This window comes from Macaca thibetana, chromosome 3, assembly GCF_024542745.1.
Source record: "Macaca thibetana thibetana isolate TM-01 chromosome 3, ASM2454274v1, whole genome shotgun sequence".
Classification (NCBI taxonomy): domain Eukaryota; kingdom Metazoa; phylum Chordata; class Mammalia; order Primates; family Cercopithecidae; genus Macaca; species Macaca thibetana.
The window spans coordinates 9,842,603-9,860,055 of NC_065580.1; the positions used below are offsets into that span (position 1 = coordinate 9,842,603).

Below are 17,453 nucleotides of genomic sequence, written 5' to 3' on the forward strand. Positions count from 1 at the left end.
GCAAAAATACAAATATCCTTCAATGGGTAAATACTCTTCAGTATATTCACACCATGGAATACTATCAGCAATTAAAATAAAACTGTTGTAGGCCAGGTGTAGTAGCTCATGCCTGTAATCTTTGGGAGGCCGAGGTGGGTGAATCACCTGAGGTCAGGAGTCGGAGAACAGCCTGACCAATATGGTGAAACCCTGTCTCTACTAAAAATATAAAAATTAGCCAGGCATGGTGGGATGCACCTGTAGTCCCAGCTACTCGGGAGGCTGAGACAGGAGAATCATTTGAACCTGGCAGGTGGAGGTTGCAGTGAGCCAAGATCGAGCTGCTGCACTCTAGCCTGGGCAACACAGCAAGACTCTGTCTCAAAAAAAATAAAAATAAAAAATAAATAAACTTTTCACATACAATGATATGGATACCAACTAAATTGTGACCTTTTTTCCTTTCTTGTCCAAATTTCTAACTAAGAGACCTAGGGAGTCACGCCCTACAAACCATAAAAATCTCACCAGAAGGGTTTTATTTAACCCTATATGCCAGCTTAGTTTCCAACCTGACTGTGGCATAACATTGCATGACAAAGAAGGAAATCAAAATATTTTATCACCAAATAGCCTTCTTTGCCATATATATTATATATTTATATAAAAATATAGGGCCGGGTGCGGTGGCTCATGTCTGTAATCCCAGCATTTTGGGAGGCCGAGGCAGGTGGATCATGACGTCAAGAGTTTAAGACCAGCCTGGCCAACATGGTGAATCCCAGAATCCCATCTCTACTAAGAATACAAAAATTAGCCCGGCGTGGTGGCACATGCCTGTAATTCCAACTACTTGGGAGGCTGAGGCAGGAGAATCGCTTGAACCTGGGAGGCAGAGGTTGCAGTGAGCCAAAATCACACCACTGCACTCCAGCCGGGGCAACAGAGCAAGAGTCCGTCTCGAAAAAAACCCAAAAAACAAACAAACTATATATTTTTTATTTTATTTATTTATTTAATTTTTTTGAGAGAGTCTCCCTCTGTCTTCCTCTGTCACCCAGGCTATAGTGTCATAGCACAATCTAGGCTCACTGCAACCTTCGCTTCCCAGGGTCAAGTAATCCTCCCACGTCTGCCTCCCAAATAGCTGAGATTAACGTCTTTGCCACTGTGCCGGCAAAGTTTTGTATTTTTTGTAGAGATGGGGTTTCGCCATGTGGCCCAGGCTGGTCTTCAACTCCTGGGCTCAGGCAATCCTCCTGCCTAAACCTCCCGAAGTGCTGGGATTACAGACTTGGGCCACGGCACCCGGCCAGAGAATCTAGCACCTTTTAAAGGTCTAAATAGGACATTTTTGCCATCTAAAGCCGGTCACTATGAGACATCCTAAGAACCTTGGTCTCCACAACTCCTTACCTTAACCCAGACACTCCTTTCTATGAACCTGGTCTTCCGATAACCAATTGCCAATCAGAAAATCGCTGAATCCTCCTATAACCTGTTAGCACCGCTTGGAGTTGTCCCGCCTTTCCTGACAGAACCAGTCATTTTCATTTGTTACTTTATTTAGCCTGACACCTTAAACATGACTGGGACAGAATGCGAGGTTGATTTTCTGGGAACAATCGCCACCCTCTTCCTTGCCCTCTCTCTCCTTTCTGTCTCTCCCTGGTTTCCCCTACTGCCTTCCCACCTCTCCCTTGTTTTTGCATCCCCGTGTTTCTCACGACCTGTATCATGGTCTCCGTCTGTCTCCTCTCGCTCTGTCACAGTCTCCCGCCGGGGGCCGAGGGTGCCCGGCCCGCATCCCTGGGTGACACTGAGTCCCCGCAGGCGGCCCCGAGACCGGGGTGGCTTCCGCATGGGGTCTCTGCCCGGGGCCGTTCTCTGCCAAGGAGGGAGCGTGGCCGCTCGGGGAGCCCAGAAGGCCCCTGGACCCACGGGGACCGGACGTGGTGGGCGGACCCCTCCTCCGCGTCCCCGAAGGGACAAACCCAGGGCCCCCACGGCCTCCGCGCCCCCGACGGAACAGACACCCTCAGGCCACCGCGCGCCTCCCACCACCTATCCGGCCTCGCTGGATTCCCGGGACCTCCTCACGGACGAAGCCCTCGAGCTCATCCCTGACTCGGGGGCGGCTTTGGAAGGAACCGCACCGGACGCTCCCCTCTTGCTGCCTCTCAGTCTGGGTTTCTGTGGAGCGCGTCTCCCAGTCGCTGTCCCTACTCTCTCTCTCTCTCTGTTCCTGCTCTCTCCATGTTCACCTGCCCCTCCATTTCCCCTCCCGTCAGCTCCCTCATCTGGTCTCCGACCGCCTCCCTCGCTTGCAGATCCCGGGAGCCCGAGGCTCCCTCAAACACCGGCGTGCTGCGGCCTGCACTGAGGGTTCCCGGGCCCCTCCTCTGAGGACCGACCCCCCGGGCGGCGGCGCTCCTCCAGCCCGCAGGGGTCGCTATGGGGCGGAGCGGCCCCAGCCATTGCCGGGCGCCGAGTCCCAGCATGCACCGCGCACGGTCGGCGCTGCGTTGTGGGGCAACCCAGGCTGTGCCTGGGAGTCGGGTTGGGGCGGAGCGGAGGGGAGGCCGTGCCAGGCGGGGCCGGTTCGTGCGGAACCGCCATGGCCGAGCCGGCTTCGGTAAGAGGGGCCGATGGAGGATGCAGGACTGTCGAAACTCGGGTCCCTGTTGCAGCTGGAGTGGGGTCCGCGTCCAGGGAGTGGGGCGGCGGGGGCCTGGGTCTGGGGGTTGGCAGTGGCCCACGGACTGAGCTCCGGGCCGGGCTGGAGAAGGCGCAGTCTTGCTGCGTGTGCTGTTCTGGAATTGACCTGGGGAAAAGCTGGTCTGGCCGGGCTTGGCAGCGCGAGTCTGTGGCCCCGGCCACTCGGAAGGCTGAGGCGGGAGCAGTGCTTGAGCCCGGGAGCTCTGCGCTGTATATGCGCTGTGTCCATCGCGCGGTGCCTCCGAGTTCTGCATCTGTGTGGTGACCTCGGGAGCGGGGACCACCAGGTTCCCCAGGGAGGGGGAACCGGCCCAGCTCGGAAGCCAAGCAGAGCAAAACTCCCGTGCTGATCGTTAGTGGGATCGCGCCTGTGAATAGCAACTGCCGTCCAGCCTGGGCAACAGCCAGATCCCGTCTGTTTAATCAATAAATAAAAGTCGGTTTGGGAGAAAGAATCCGGGTGGGAAAGATCTGTTTCTCGGCTTGTTGTCGGCTCAGATCAACAACGCTGTCCCTGCCTTCAGTGTCGGGACTCTGAACCTCGGGGTGTCTCTGGGGCCCGTGCTCTCCTGCTGAAGGTAGTTTCAGAGAAGCACATCTGTGTTAAGCAGATGAGAAAAAGGAGAAGGAGAACTGGAACTGAGAGAAATTGGAGACTGCTCCCTCTAGGAAAGGACAGAAAACTTAAAATGAATTGGGTGGTTAGCGGAAATCGAATTTACCGTAAATGCTGTAGTATTGTAATGGAAAATTTGAGCACCGGTTTTAGAGTTTGAAAGGCATATCCTGAGGCTTAATCCAGGAAACTCTGTTACATTCAGTTAAGTATAACCTTCTTATATGTGCAAGTTTTTCTTGTGCCCCCAATGAAATTTTATAATCTTACGAATGTAATGCTCCTTATTTATATTTGATTCTTCCCTTTTGCCTCCCACTCCTTTTCCCCAGCCTCCCTTGGCAAGTACAGATTCTTTTTCTGATTTCTTCAAGCTGTGTTTCTACAGCCAGGCTTTCTTTTTTTCTCTCCTCTTTAAATGATTGGGAACCTCCTGGAATATTCCTCTCTGGGAAAGTTTGTGGTAGCTCTTCTTTGACTGTACATTTGAGTTCATAGAAAATGTGATAACAGTTTCTTGGCTAATGTATTATTTGGGATAGGCAAGGAGAAATCTTTTTTTGATTTTCCTTTCCACTGTAGCAGTTTAATGCTAATTGTAAATATGGTCATAAATGGGAATTTTATAGGTGGAAAACACATGGGTGGCTGGGCGTCGTGGCTCATGCCTGTAATCCCAGCACTTTGGGAGGCCAAGGCGGGCGGATCACCTGAGGTCGGGAGTTCGAGACCAACCTGACCAACATGGAGAAAGCCCGTCTCTACTAAAAATACAAAATTAGCCAGGCATGGTGGTGCATGCCTGTAATCCCAGCTACTGGGAACGCTGAGGCAGGAGAATCACTTGAACCCAGGAGGTAGAGGTTGCAGTGAGCCGACATCGTGCCATTGCACTCCAGCCTGGACAACAAGAGCGAAACTTCGTCTCAAAAACAAAACAAAACAACAACAACAAAAACACATGGGTGAGGTACAAGAAAACTGTAGAGGATTTTGGTTTAAGTCGCATTATAAGAATAACAAGGCCAGGCACCGTGGCTCACGCTTGTAATCCCAGCACTTTGGGAGGCTGAGGCGGGCAGATCAACTGAGGTCAGGAGTTCCAGACTGACCAGGCCAACATGGCGAAACCCTGTCGCCTGTAATCCCAACTACTCGGGAGGCTGAGACAGAAGAATCTGTTAAACCTGGGAGGTGGAGGTTGCAGTGAGCCAAGATCGTGCCACTGCACTCCAACCTGGGGACAGAGTGAGACTCCGCCTCAAAAAAAATAAAAATAAAACAAGTTTGAACTTGTTTGTCATAATAGCTGATACTTCAGCTTTCAGGGCTTATGATAGTTTTTTTTTTTTTTTTTTTTTTTTTTTTTTTTTTTTTTTTGACGGAGTCTCGCTCTGTCGCCCAGGCTGGAGTGCAGTGGCGCGATCTCGGCTCACTGCAAGCTCCGCCTCCCGGGTTCCCGCCATTCTCCTGCCTCAGCCTCCCGAGTAGCTGGGACTACAGGCGCCGCCACCACGCCCGGCTAATTTTTTTGTATTTTTAGTGGAGACGGGGTTTCATTGTGTTAGCCAGGATGGTCTCGATCTCCTGACCTCGTGATCCGCCCGTCTCGGCCTCCCAAAGTGCTGGGATTACAGGCTTGAGCCACCGCGCCCGGTCATGATAGTTTTGATGATAGAATTTTAGCTTTAAAACTTTTATCTCCAAAATCCTAAGTGTCAAATGTCAGGTCTCCTAGATTCCCTTATTGGGAGAATTGTGCTCCTGACCAACATTTTCTAGACACTTGGGAAGAGCCTCAGCCATCTTTCAAAATGTCCAGTGCTTTTCTTGTAGGCTGTCATGTATATTTATAGCACAGAATCTGAAAGGAGTGAAAATGGAATTTTCAAAAGTTAACACATGTTCTGTTGCTTCCCTATTGCCACAGCGGATCTGTCCTCAAACACCCAGGAAGAGCAGCCCTGGTTAGTTCAGTCCATACTAGAGATTGTAGATTAATGGTCCACGAGCCAATCATGGCTTGCAGACATTTTGTTTGAAACACCCCTGTTAAAATTGTGAATTTTAGTTGCCAACATGAGTTCACATAAAATGATCTATGTTTCCAGTTTGTCTTTTAAGAAAATGACATGGCTGGGCGTGGTGGCTCAAGCCTGTAATCCCAGCACTTTGGGAGGCTGAGACGGGCGGATCACGAGGTCAGGAGATCGAGACCATCCTGGCTAACTCGGTGAAACCCCCGTCTCTACTGAAAAATACAAAAAAAAAATTGCCGGGCGAGGTGGCGGGCGCCTGTAGTCCCAGCTACTCAGGAGGCTGAGGCAGGAGAATGGCGTAAACCCGGGAGGCGGAGCTTGCAGTGAGCTGAGATCCCGCCGCTGCACTCCAGCCTGGGCGACAGAGCAAGACTCCGTCTCAAAAAAAAAAAAAAAAAAAAAACACATCCCAGGCCGGGTGTGGTGTCTCACGCCTGTAGTCCCAGCACTTTGGGAGGCCGAGGCGGGTGGATCACCTGAGGTCAGGAGTTCAAGACCAGCCTGGCCAACATGGTGAAACCCTGTCTCTACTAAAAATACTGAAATTAGCCGGGCGTGGTTGCACATGCCTGCAATTCCAGCTACCACCAGGAGGCAGAGGCAGGAGGATTGCTTGAACACGGGAGGCAGAGGTTATAGTGAGCCGAGATTGCACCATTGCACTCCAGCCTGGGTGACAGAATGAGACTCCATCTGTTGTAACTAAGCGAGTTATAGAGAAACGCCACACTTTGAGACAAATTATGGAGTCCTTTATTAGCCAGTGACCGAGAGACAGCGCTCAAAATTCTCTCGGCCCTGAGGAAGGGGCTAGTTTTGTTTTCATACTGTGGTCTAAATGGGGGAGGGGGGAGTTTAGCTGAAGCAATTTTTACAGAAGCAGAACTGGCAAAAAGTTAAAAAAAATTGATTGGTTACAAAAGCTATAACAAAAAATAAACAGTTCCAGGTGCAGGGGCTTAAACTATCACAAAGAGATAAATGCAGGGGCTTTGGGTGCCATCCACCGAGCGCGTCCCCAGGAGCTGCTGGTGCAGCTTGCCTCATATCTTATCAGTAAGTGCATTCCTGGACGTGCTTTGAGTCAGTTTCCACTAGTTATGCCCTTAAGGGAGGGAGGTAAAGGGGCTGTAAGTGAAGGAACTAAAATGGAGTCTGTCTGGCTCCCTCAGCTAAGAGAGAATCAGGTTAAAACAAGGTAGGCTATCACATGTCTACAAAAAAAAACAAACAAAAAACACGTCTCAGTGTAAAACAAAGCTACAAACCCTGTAGAAGATGACACTGGAGAAAATCTTTAGAACCTAGGGCATGGTGGGAAGTTCCTAGATGTTGCACCACAAGCACAATCAATAAAGGGAAAAAAGGGATAAATTGGACATAATCAAAACTGAAAACTTTGGCTTTCTGAAGGATCCTGTTAAGAGGGTGAAAAGATACGGACTGGGGTCAAAATTTGCAAACCACCTATCTGACAAAGCACTCCTATCTAGACTACATAAAGAGCTCAGCTAGGCAAGATGGCTCACGCCTATAATCCCAGCACTTTCAGAGCCTGAGGTAGGAGGACTGCTTGAGCCCCGGAGTTTCAGATTAGTCTGCGTGACATAGCAAGACACCATCTCTATTTTAAAAATTAAGAATCTTCCTTGGACAGTTAAAAAAGATCCAATTAGAAAATGGGCAAAAAATATAAAGCGACATTTCGCCAAAGAGAATATATGCATGGGAAAAAACACATAAAAAGATGTTTGGCCGGGCATGGTGGCTCACACCTGTAATCCCAGCACTTTGGGAGGCCGAGGCCGGCGGATCACAAGATCAGGAGATCGAGACCATCCTGGCTAACACGGTGAAACCCCGTCTCTACTAAAAATACAAAAAATTAGCCGGGCGTGGCAGCGTGCACCTGCGGCCCCAGCTACTCGGGAGGCTGAGGCAGGAGAATGGCGTGAACCCGGGAGGCGGAGCTTGCAGTGAGCTGAGATCGCACCACTGCACTCTAGCCTGGGCGACAGAGCAAGACTCTGTCTCAAAAAAAAAAAGATGTTTAACATCATTACTCATTAGGAAAACCAAAATAAAGCCACAGTTAGATATCACTATACACCTATTAGAACTGTTAAAAGTAGTGACATTGCCAAATGCTGGTGAGGGTGCTAAGAAATGCTGTCTTACAGATTGCTGGTAAGAATGTGAAATGGTGACGAGGCACAGTGGCTCAGGCCTGTAATCCCAGCACTTTGGGAGGTCGAGGTGGGCAGGTCACAAGGTCAGGAGTTCGAGACCAGCCTGACCAACATAGTGAAACCCCGTTTTTACTAAAAATACAAAAATTAGCTGCGCATGGTGGCACACCTGCAGTCCCAGCTGCTCAGGAGGCTGAGGCTGGACAATCACTTGATTCCAGGAGGTGGGGGTTGTGGTAAGCTGAGATCGCGCCACTGCACTCCAGCCTGGGCAACAGAGCGGTACTCCCTCTCAAAAAAAAAAAAAAAAAAAAAAAAAAAAAAAAAAAAGGAATGTAAAATGGCCCAGCCACGCTAGAATATAGTTTGGCATTTTCTTTAAAAACTAAACGTATACTTATCATATGACACAGCAGTTGTAGTCCTGGGCATTTATCCCAGAAAAATAAAAACATGCCCACCCCAAATCCTGTACATGATTGTCCATAACAGCTCTTTTGTTAATATCCAAAAAGTTAAAACCAAAATATTTCTCAGTAGGTGAATGGTTAATCAAACTGGTGCATCCATACCATGGAATACTACTCAGCAATAAAAAAGAAATGAAATACAGTCATGGGTTGCTCAACGACAAGAATGCGTTGTGAGAAACACATTGTTAGGCAATTTTGTGGTTGTGCAAACAGAGTGTGCTTCCAAAAACAGATGGTATAGCTTACTACGCACCTAGGGTATATGGTGTAGCTTATTTCTCCTAGGCTACAAACTTGTACAGCATGTTACTGTACTGAATACTATAGGCAGTTGTAACACAATGATAAGTATTTGTGTATCTAAACATAAACGTACAGTAAACATGCAATATTATAACCTTATAGGACCACTGTTTTATATGTGGTCTCTCACTGAAGCATCATGTGGCACATGACTATATTGGTAAACATGACAACTTGGATGGATCTCAAGGACATTATGCTGAGAGAAAAAAGTCAATTTCAGAAGGTCGCATACCATGTGATTCCATTTATATAACTTTTTTTGTTTGTTTTTTTGAGACAGAGTGTCACTCTGTCTCCCAGGCTGGAGTGCAGTGGCACAATCATGGCTCACTGCCATCTACGCCTCCCAGGTTCAAGCAATTCTCCTGCCTCAGCCTCCTGAGTAGCTGGTACTACAGGCATGTGCCACCATGCCCAGCTAACTTTTGTATTTTTAGTAGAGACGGGGTTTCACCATCAACATGGTCTCAACTCCTGCCTGCCTTGGTCTCCCAAAGTACTGGGATTACAGATGTGAGCCACTGCACCCAGCCAACATTCCTGAAATGGCAGAATTGTGATGGATAATAGATTTGTGGGTGTGATTATAAAGGGTTGGAACAAGGGAGCTGTTTGTGGTGATGGGATGCAGTTGTCTCTCAGTATCCTCAAGGAATTGGTTCCAGGACCCCTCACAGATACCAAAATCCATGGACGCTCAAGTGCCTTATATAAAATGGTAGAATTTACATATACCCTGTGCACATTTTCTTGTATATAAATTATCTCTCAATTGCTTATAATACCTAATACAACATAAATGCTATGTAAATAGTTATGCTGGATTTAAAAAATTTTGTAGTATATTTTATTATTGCGTTTTAAAATACATTATTTAAATTTTTATTTTATTTTTTAATAGAGAAGAGGTCTTGCTATGTTGCTCAGGCTGGTCTCAAGCTTGAGCTCAAGCACTCTTCCCACCTCAGCCTACCAAAGTGCTGGGATTACCATACCTGGCTTTTATTTGTAAAGCAGTTTTGATCCAAGGTTGGTCGAATTTGTGAATGTGGAACCTGCGAATACAAAGGCTGACTGTAGTTGTGTTTTTTGATTGCAGTGGTGGTTACATGAGTGAGCACATGTGATGAAGTAACAGAATTATACGCACACATTGTACCAATGTCAGTTTTTTTCCTTGTTTTGATATAGTACTATAATGTACAATATGACCTTTAGGGTAAACTGGGTGAAGGGTACGTGGAACCTTTTTAAAAATAATTTTTTGGCCAGGTGCAGTGGCTCACGCCTATAATCCAGGCGTGCCACCACGCCCTGCTAATTTTTGTATTTTTAGTAGAGATGAGATTTTGCCATGTTGGCCAGATTGGTCTCTCGAACCGGGCATGGTGGCACACCCTGTAATCCCTGCTACTTGGGAGGCTGGGATAGGAGAATCAGTTGAACCTGGGAGTCAGACCTTGCAGTGAGCCAAGATTGTGCCACTGCACTGCAGCCTGGGCGTCAGAGTGAGACTCTATCTCCAAAAAAAAAAAAAAAAAAAAAAAAAAAAAAAAAAACCCAGGCTGGTTTTGAACTCCTGAACTTAAGCAGTCCTCCTGCCTCAGCCTCCCAAGTAGCTGGGACTATAGGCACACTTACAGGGAAGCCTTCTGTGCTGTTTTTGCAACATCTTGTGAATCTACGTAATTATTTCAAAGTAAAACATTTTTCAAAAACTGACACATCCAACAATACTGGACCCAGTCTTCCACAGCAATAACTGGTTGCTGCTAAGTAAAGCATCCCTCTTTAGATGGTCTTTGTGTTCAAAGACCTGCTATTCATTCATTCATTCATTTTCTTTTTTTTTTTTTTTTTTTTTTTTTTTTTGAGACGGAGTCTCGCTCTGTCGCCCAGGCTGGAGTGCAGTGGCCAGATCTCAGCTCACTGCAAGCTCCGCCTCCCGGGTTTACGCCATTCTCCTGCCTCAGCCTCCCAAGTAGCTGGGACTACAGGCGCCCGCCGCCTCGCCCGGCTAGTTTTTTGTATTTTTTAGTAGAGACGGGGTTTCACCGTGTTAGCCAGGATGGTCTCGATCTCCTGACCTCGTGATCCACCCGTCTCGGCCTCCCAAAGTGCTGGGATTACAGGCTTGAGCCACCGCGCCCGGCCCATTCATTCATTTTCGTTTATTTTTATTATTTTTGAGACAGTCTCACTCTGTAGCACAGGCTGGAGTGCAGTGGCAGGATCTCGACTCACTGCAACCTCTGCCTTCCAGGTTCAAACAATTCTCCTGCCTCAGCCTCCCGAGTAGCTGGGACTACAGGAATGTGCCACCACGCCCAGCTAATTTTTTTATTTTTAGTAGAGATGAGGTTTTGCCATGTTGGCCAGGCTGATCTCTTGAACTCCTGACCTTAGGTGATCCACTCACTTTGGCCTCTCAAAGTGCTGGGATTACAGGAGCGAGCGACCACGCCCGGCCCGTTCATTCATTTTACTTGGCTTCAATAGACATTTGTGACCCCTTTGTTGTTTATTATATAATATGGCACCATCCAGAAATAATTAACATGTTTTCTTTCTGTATCTCAATAAAGTAATGGACATTGAAAAACAAAGTAGCCGTAAAGTAAAAATGTATGTGTATACTATTTGTGATTCCAGGTAACTGTGACATTTGATGATGTGGCCTTATATTTTTCGGAACAAGAGTGGGAGATCCTGGAGAAGTGGCAGAAGCAAATGTATAAGCAAGAGATGAAGACCAATTACCAGACCCTTGATTCCCTGGGTAAGATGGGCTTCTAAGGAATCATGTTTTAGGAACCAACCTAATAGTGCCAGGCTTCCTTCCCTGTATGAGCCGTGGGCTGGTTGAAAATGATACTGGGCCCAGTTTACATTCATAATGTCTCTTCCCTTTCCTATAATGGCCTGGAAATATGAAATTCCTTTTTATCCGGTGGTATATTTGCCTTCAGTATTATTAATATTCTGAATTCTCTGTCTCCCACCTTAACCCTCCCCCATTTCTCCCACAATTAGAATTAGTAATCTAATTGCCCCTGTTTTTTAAAAAAGTGTATTATTTTATTTCTTTAATATTTTCATGCTTCCTTATTGTGTTGCCTGAATAAGACGAATTTCTCATCTTAAACCTGGCCTCATTAAAACCATTTCTGCTGGTATCGCTATAATAAGTGATCTCAGTCTAGCCTGAAGGACTCATTCCCTGTTTGTTGTGTGAGATATGAATGACAAGAGTCAACCATGTGAAATTAGGGGGAAGAGAATTTTAAGCAGAGAAAAACTAGGGCAAAGGCCCCAGGATAGGAGTGCCTGGGCTCAGTTTGTTGGGACCCACACTGAGCCTGTGGTAGGACATGCACAGAGGGCTGGTGAGAAAGTGATGCCGAGGCAGGAAGGGCCCCATAGGACAAGATAAGGAGTTGGATTTTATTCTCAACACAAGGGGAAGATTATGGGGGGATTTAAACAGAGGGGAGTAATTTACTTTTAAAATGATTACTTGGGTTGCTATGTGGAGAATGAATCATAGTGGATAGCAATGAAAGGAGAGAGACTAGCCAAGAGTGTTGGCCGTTCTGGTGCGATTTCATGGCAGCTGAACCAGGTAGGTAGTAATTAAGACAGAAGAAGGTGGTCTCCAGATAGGCTTTGGAGGCAGAATCCCAGATTTTGCTGATGGATTGGATGTGGAAAAAAGAATCAACTCCTCGATTTTTGGTTTGAGTATCCTGATGGCGAGTGGCTTTGTTCACCAACAGCAGGAAGGGTCGGGAGGTCGCACATTTGGGCCACATTACATCTGAGATGCTCATAGACATTTCCATGGAAACATAAAGTATGTGAAACTGGAATTCCATGTTAAGGTCAGGACTGGATTTACAGAATTGGAAGACGTTATAGTGATGGTATTTTAAACTATGGGGCTGGTTTGGGATCATCTAGGGAGAATGCGTAGACAGAACAGAAAGAGACCTGGGACAGGCCCTCATTTAGAGGCTAACCTGAGGACACTGAGGCCCAGTAGCCAGCAGGGTGGGACAGATGAGAGCTGTGTGCTGATCCAGTGTTGTTTTGAGGTATCACAATTAGGGTCCTTGAACTTGGAAAATTTAGTCTGATTTTTCCAAATTTCAAAAATCAATGGCCGGGCGCGGTGGCTCAAGCCTGTAATCCCAGCACTTTGGGAGGCCGAGACGGGCGGATCACGAGGTCAGGAGATCGAGACCATCCTGGCTAACACGGTGAAACCCCGTCTCTGCTAAAAAATACAAAAAACTAGCCGGGCGCTGAGGCAGGAGAATGGCGTGAACCCGGGAGGCGGAGCTTGCAGTGAGCTGAGATCCGGCCACTGCACTCCAGCCTGGGCGGCAGAGCCAGACTCTGTCTCAAAAAAAAAAAAAAAATCAAATGGTATTACCTGCCAATGATTTTCTGTATAGAACATCCAGATCCAGGCCCCAGATCTTAGGATTTAGCAGATTCGAGCTCAGGCCCAGGGATCTACATTTTTCACAAGTATTTGAGGTGCTGCTAATGGTAGTGGTACCCACTTCGGAGAAGAAGCCTTGATGTGAGGGCTGAGCTGTAGCAGACACCACGAAAAGCTCAGAGGAAGAGGCTTCCTGCTGCCTACTCTGAAGACCCTCTACTGATCTATGAAAACCCTTTTTTTTTTTTTTTTGACGGAGTCTCGCTCTGTCACCCAGGCTGTAGTGCAACGGCATGATCTCGGCTCACTGTAACCTCAGTCTCCCAGGTTCAAGCTATTCTGCCTCAGCCTCCTGAGTAGCTGAGATTACAGGCACATGCCACCACACCCAGCTAATTTTTATATTTTTAGTAGAGACAGGTTTTCACCATGTTGGCCAGGGTGGTCTTGAACTCCTGACCTCAGGTGATCTGCCCGCCTCGGCCTCCCAAAGTGCTGAGTTTACAAGCGTGAGCCACCGCACCTGGCAAAACCCCTTCTTTTAGGCTTACACCACTAGACTGCATTACTCTCTACCTCTTAATCACTGTTATTTAACAACCTCCTGTTTCTATCACTTCACTGATCAAAAATGTTGGTACCTCGATATTCACCAGGTGTGGTGGCTCACGCCTATAATCCCAATAATTTGGGAGGCTGAGGCGGACAGATGACTTGAGGTAAGGAGTTTGAGACCAGCCTGGCCAACATAGTGAAACCCCATCTGTACTAAAAATACAAAAAATTAGTCAGGCGTGGTGGCAGGTGCCTGTAGTCCCAGCTACTTGGGAGGCTGAGGCAGGAGAATGGCGTGAACCCGGGAGGCGGAGCTTGCAGTGAGCCGAGATCGTGCCACAGCACTCCAGCCTGGGCAACAGAGCAAGATTGCGTCTCAAAAAAAAAAAAAAAAAAAATTAGCCAGCGTGGTGGCACATACCTGTAATCCTAGCTACTCAGGAGGCTGAGGTGGGAGGATTGCCTGAACCTGGGAGTTGGAGGTTGCAGTGAGCCGAGATCACAACACTGCTCTCTAGCCTGGGTGACAGAGTGAGACTCTGTCTCAAAAAAAAGAAAAGAAAAAAAGAATTTTGGTACCTCAGTAGTGAGGATTGGATGTGAGCCATCTAATCAGAAAAGTTTAGTGATTGAAGTTCCCTCCTTAACTCCCTATAAGTTTTCTTTTCTTCTCTTTTCTTTCTTTTTACTCACAGTGTTCTCATAATGATTACTTTTTAAAATCCTCATCATCCTTAATTTGTCTGCTTCCTTTAATTTTATGAAATATTGGGCCAGGCACAGTGGTTCACACCTGTAATCCCAGCACTTTGGGAGACCGAGGCAGTAGGATTGCCTGAGGTCAGGAGTTCGAGACCAGCCTGGCCAACATGGCGAACCCCAACTCTACTAAAAATACAAAAATTAGCCAGGCGTGGTGGCACGCACTTGTAATCTCAGCTACTCGGGAGGCTGAGACAGGAGAATCACTTGAACCTAGGAGGCAGAGGTTTCAGTGAGCCAAGATCATACCACTGCATTCCAGTATGGGAAACAGAGTGAGACTCTGTCTCAAAAAAATATTGCAGAGGATATTTAAACTGAACAGTCTTTTTTTTTTTTTTTTTTTTTTTTTAGACAGAGTCTCTATCTCCAAGGCTGGGTGTAGTGGCACAATCACGGCTCACTGCAGCCTCAAACTCATGGGCTCAAGTGATCCTCCCAACTCTGCCTGCTGAGTAGCTGGGACCACAAGCATATGCCACCACACCTGGCTAATTTTAAAAATTTTTGTAGGGATGGGGTCTCCCTGTGGTGCCCATTCTGGTCTCAAACTCCTGGGCTCAAGCAGTCCTCCCACCTCAGCCTCCCAAAGCTCTGGGTATACAGGCAGGAGCCACTGCGCCTGGCCTGAACTAAACAGTCTTGGTAAGGCTGTATTCTATTGTCATTCATGTAATTTCAACGGCTTTCATTTTTTTGACTTAATTTTGATTTCATGTCTCTAGGAATCAAAGTCAACTATGAAAATGATTTTTATTGTGGGTAATGGTAAAAGAGAGAGACAGAGGCCAGGCATGGTGGCTCATGCCTGTAATTCTAGCACTTTGGGAGGCTGAGGTGGGCGGATCACTTGAGGTCAGGAGTTTGAGACCATCCTGGCCAACATGGTGAAACCCTGTCTACTAAAATTACGAAAATTAGCCCCTGTAATCCCAGCACTTTGGGAGGCTGAGGCAGGCAGACCGCTTGTGCCCAGGAGTTTGAGACCAGCCTGGGCAACATGGCAAAACTCTATCTCTATAAAAATAAAAAATTAGCAGGACATGGTGGCACTTGCCTATAGTCCCAGCTACTCACTCAGGAGGCTGAGGTGGGAGGATCAGTTGATCCCTGGGAGGCAGAGGTTGCAATGAGCCAAGATTGTGCCACTGCACTCCAGCATGGGTGACAGAGTGAGACCCTATCTCAAAAACAAAATAATAATGATAATAATTTTTTAAAGGCCGGGCGCGGTGGCTCAAGCCTGTAATCCCAGCACTTTGGGAGGCCGAGACCAGCGGATCACAAGGTCAGGAGATCGAGACCAGCCTGGCTAACATGGTGAAACCCCGTCTCTACCAAAAAAATACAAAAAACTAGCCAGGCGAGGTGGCGGGCGCCTGTAGTCCCAGCTACTCCAGAGGCTGAGGCAGGAGAATGGCGTAGACCCGGGAGGCGGAGCTTGCAGTGAGCTGAGATCTGGCCACTGCACTCCAGCCTGGACGACAGAGCAAGACTCCGTCTCAAAAAAAATAAAAAAATAAAAAATAAAAAAATAATAATTTTTTAAAATAATTTTTTTTGAGACGGAATCTCGGTCTGTTGCCCAGGCTGTGGTGCAGAGGCACGATCTCTACTCACTGCAGCCTCCATCTCCCAGGTTCAGGTGATTCTCGCACTTCAGTCTCCCGAGTAGCTGGTTTTACAGGCATGTGCTACCACACCCAGCTAATTTTTGTATTTTTAGTAGAGACGGAGTTTGCCATGTTGGCCAGGCTGGTCTCTAACTCCTGACCTCAAGAGATCTGCCTGCCTTGGCCTCCCAAAGTGCTGGGATTACAGGCATGAGCCACCACGCCTGGCCAAAAAAATTATTTAAGTATGCAGTAAACTTAAAGTCTGTGTGGACTCTATTTGCAGGGTATGCTTTTTCCAAGCCAGATTTGATCACATGGATGGAACAAGGGAGAATGCTATTCATCAGCGAACAGGGATGCTTAGATAAAACAAGAAGGACAACTAGCCCTCCTACTGATGAACAGTTGGACATGAAGGATACTGGAAAGTTGCCATGTTTTGGTGAGTAAGATGGATTTAAAGTCATGAATTATTTAATTTTCCTAGCCTTGTTTCTTGAATCTTTCTTTTCGGATACCTGGCTAGATCTAGTCAATAAGAAAAGTTGTTTTGATGGAAAGTGTTAGTTTTCTTCACTCAAGAGGGTAGCAAATGTGGCCAGGCACGGTGGCTCACGCCTGTAATCTCAGCACTTTGGGAGGCTGAGAGGATGGATCACCTGAGGTCAGGAGTTCCAGACCAGCTTGGCCAACATGGTAAAACCCCATCTCTACCAAAAATACAAAAAAATTAGCCGGGTGTGGTGGTGGGCATCTGTAATCCCAGCTACTCTGGGGGCTGAGGCAGGAGAATCGCTTGAACCTGGGAGGAGGAGGTTGTGGTGAGCCAAGGTCGTGCCATTGTACTACAGGCTGGGTGACAGAGCGAGCCTCCATCTCAAAAAAAAAAAAAAAAAAAAAAAAAAGAAAAAAAAGAAAAAAGAGGGTAGCAAATGTGAGACTTTATTACGTATTACTTTCATACAGAAAGAAGTTTTATATACACAATATATAATTTTTTTTTTTTTTTTTTTTTAGACAGAGTCTTGCTCTGTCACTCAGGGTAGAGCCCAACAGTGCAATCTCAGTTCACTGCAACCTCTGCCTCCCGGGTTCCAGGGATTCTCCTGCCTTAGCTTCCAGACTAGCTGGGACTACAGGTGTCTGCCACCACACCTGGCTAATTTTTTTGTGTTTTAAGTAGAGAAGGAGTTTCACCATATTGGCCAGGCTGGTCTCGAACTCCTGACCTTGTGATCCATCCAATTCGGCCTCCCAAAGTGCTGGGATTACAGACGTGAGCCACCGCGCCCGATACCCAGCTAATTTTTTGATACTTTTAGTAGAGATGGTGTTTCACTATATTGGCCAGGCTGATCTCGAACTCCCGACCTCAAGTGATCCACCCATTTGCTCTTCCAAAGTGCTGGGATTATAGACGTGAGCCACCATGCCTGGTATGGTGATATATGTTATTTAAAAAAAAAACAAATCCTGGGAAGAAGATGAGAATTCCTGTAAAAGTAAGGGATGGCCGGGTGTGATGGCTCATGCTTGTAATCCTGGCACCTTGGGAGGTCAAAGCAGGTGGATCACCTGAGGTCAGGGGTTCGAGATCAGTCCGGCCAACATGGTGAAACCCCCTCTCTACTAAAAATACAAAAATTAGCTGGGGGTGGTGGCGCATGCCTGTAATCCCAGCTACTTGGGAGGCTGAGGCAGGAGAATTGCTGGAATGCAGGAGGCGGAGTTTGCAGTGAGCCCAGATTGC

The 17,453-nt window shown here is 47.2% G+C and overlaps 2 protein-coding genes across 2 annotated transcripts in view; both read left to right on the forward strand.

Annotated features, from left to right (window-relative positions):
* Positions 1-17,453, forward strand: part of ZNF425 (zinc finger protein 425) — a 370,402-nt gene that overhangs the window by 347,320 nt on the left and 5,629 nt on the right. Inside the window, exons 2-4 of the mRNA XM_050785828.1 lie at positions 2,533-2,617; positions 10,976-11,102; positions 15,987-16,145. Of these exons, the coding sequence (XP_050641785.1) occupies positions 2,600-2,617; positions 10,976-11,102; positions 15,987-16,145 (304 nt within the window). The 5' untranslated portion in view covers positions 2,533-2,599. The remainder of the gene's footprint in view (positions 1-2,532; positions 2,618-10,975; positions 11,103-15,986; positions 16,146-17,453) is intronic.
* Positions 1-17,453, forward strand: part of PDIA4 (protein disulfide isomerase family A member 4) — a 415,254-nt gene that overhangs the window by 291,273 nt on the left and 106,528 nt on the right. The gene's annotated exons all lie outside the window — the stretch shown is intronic.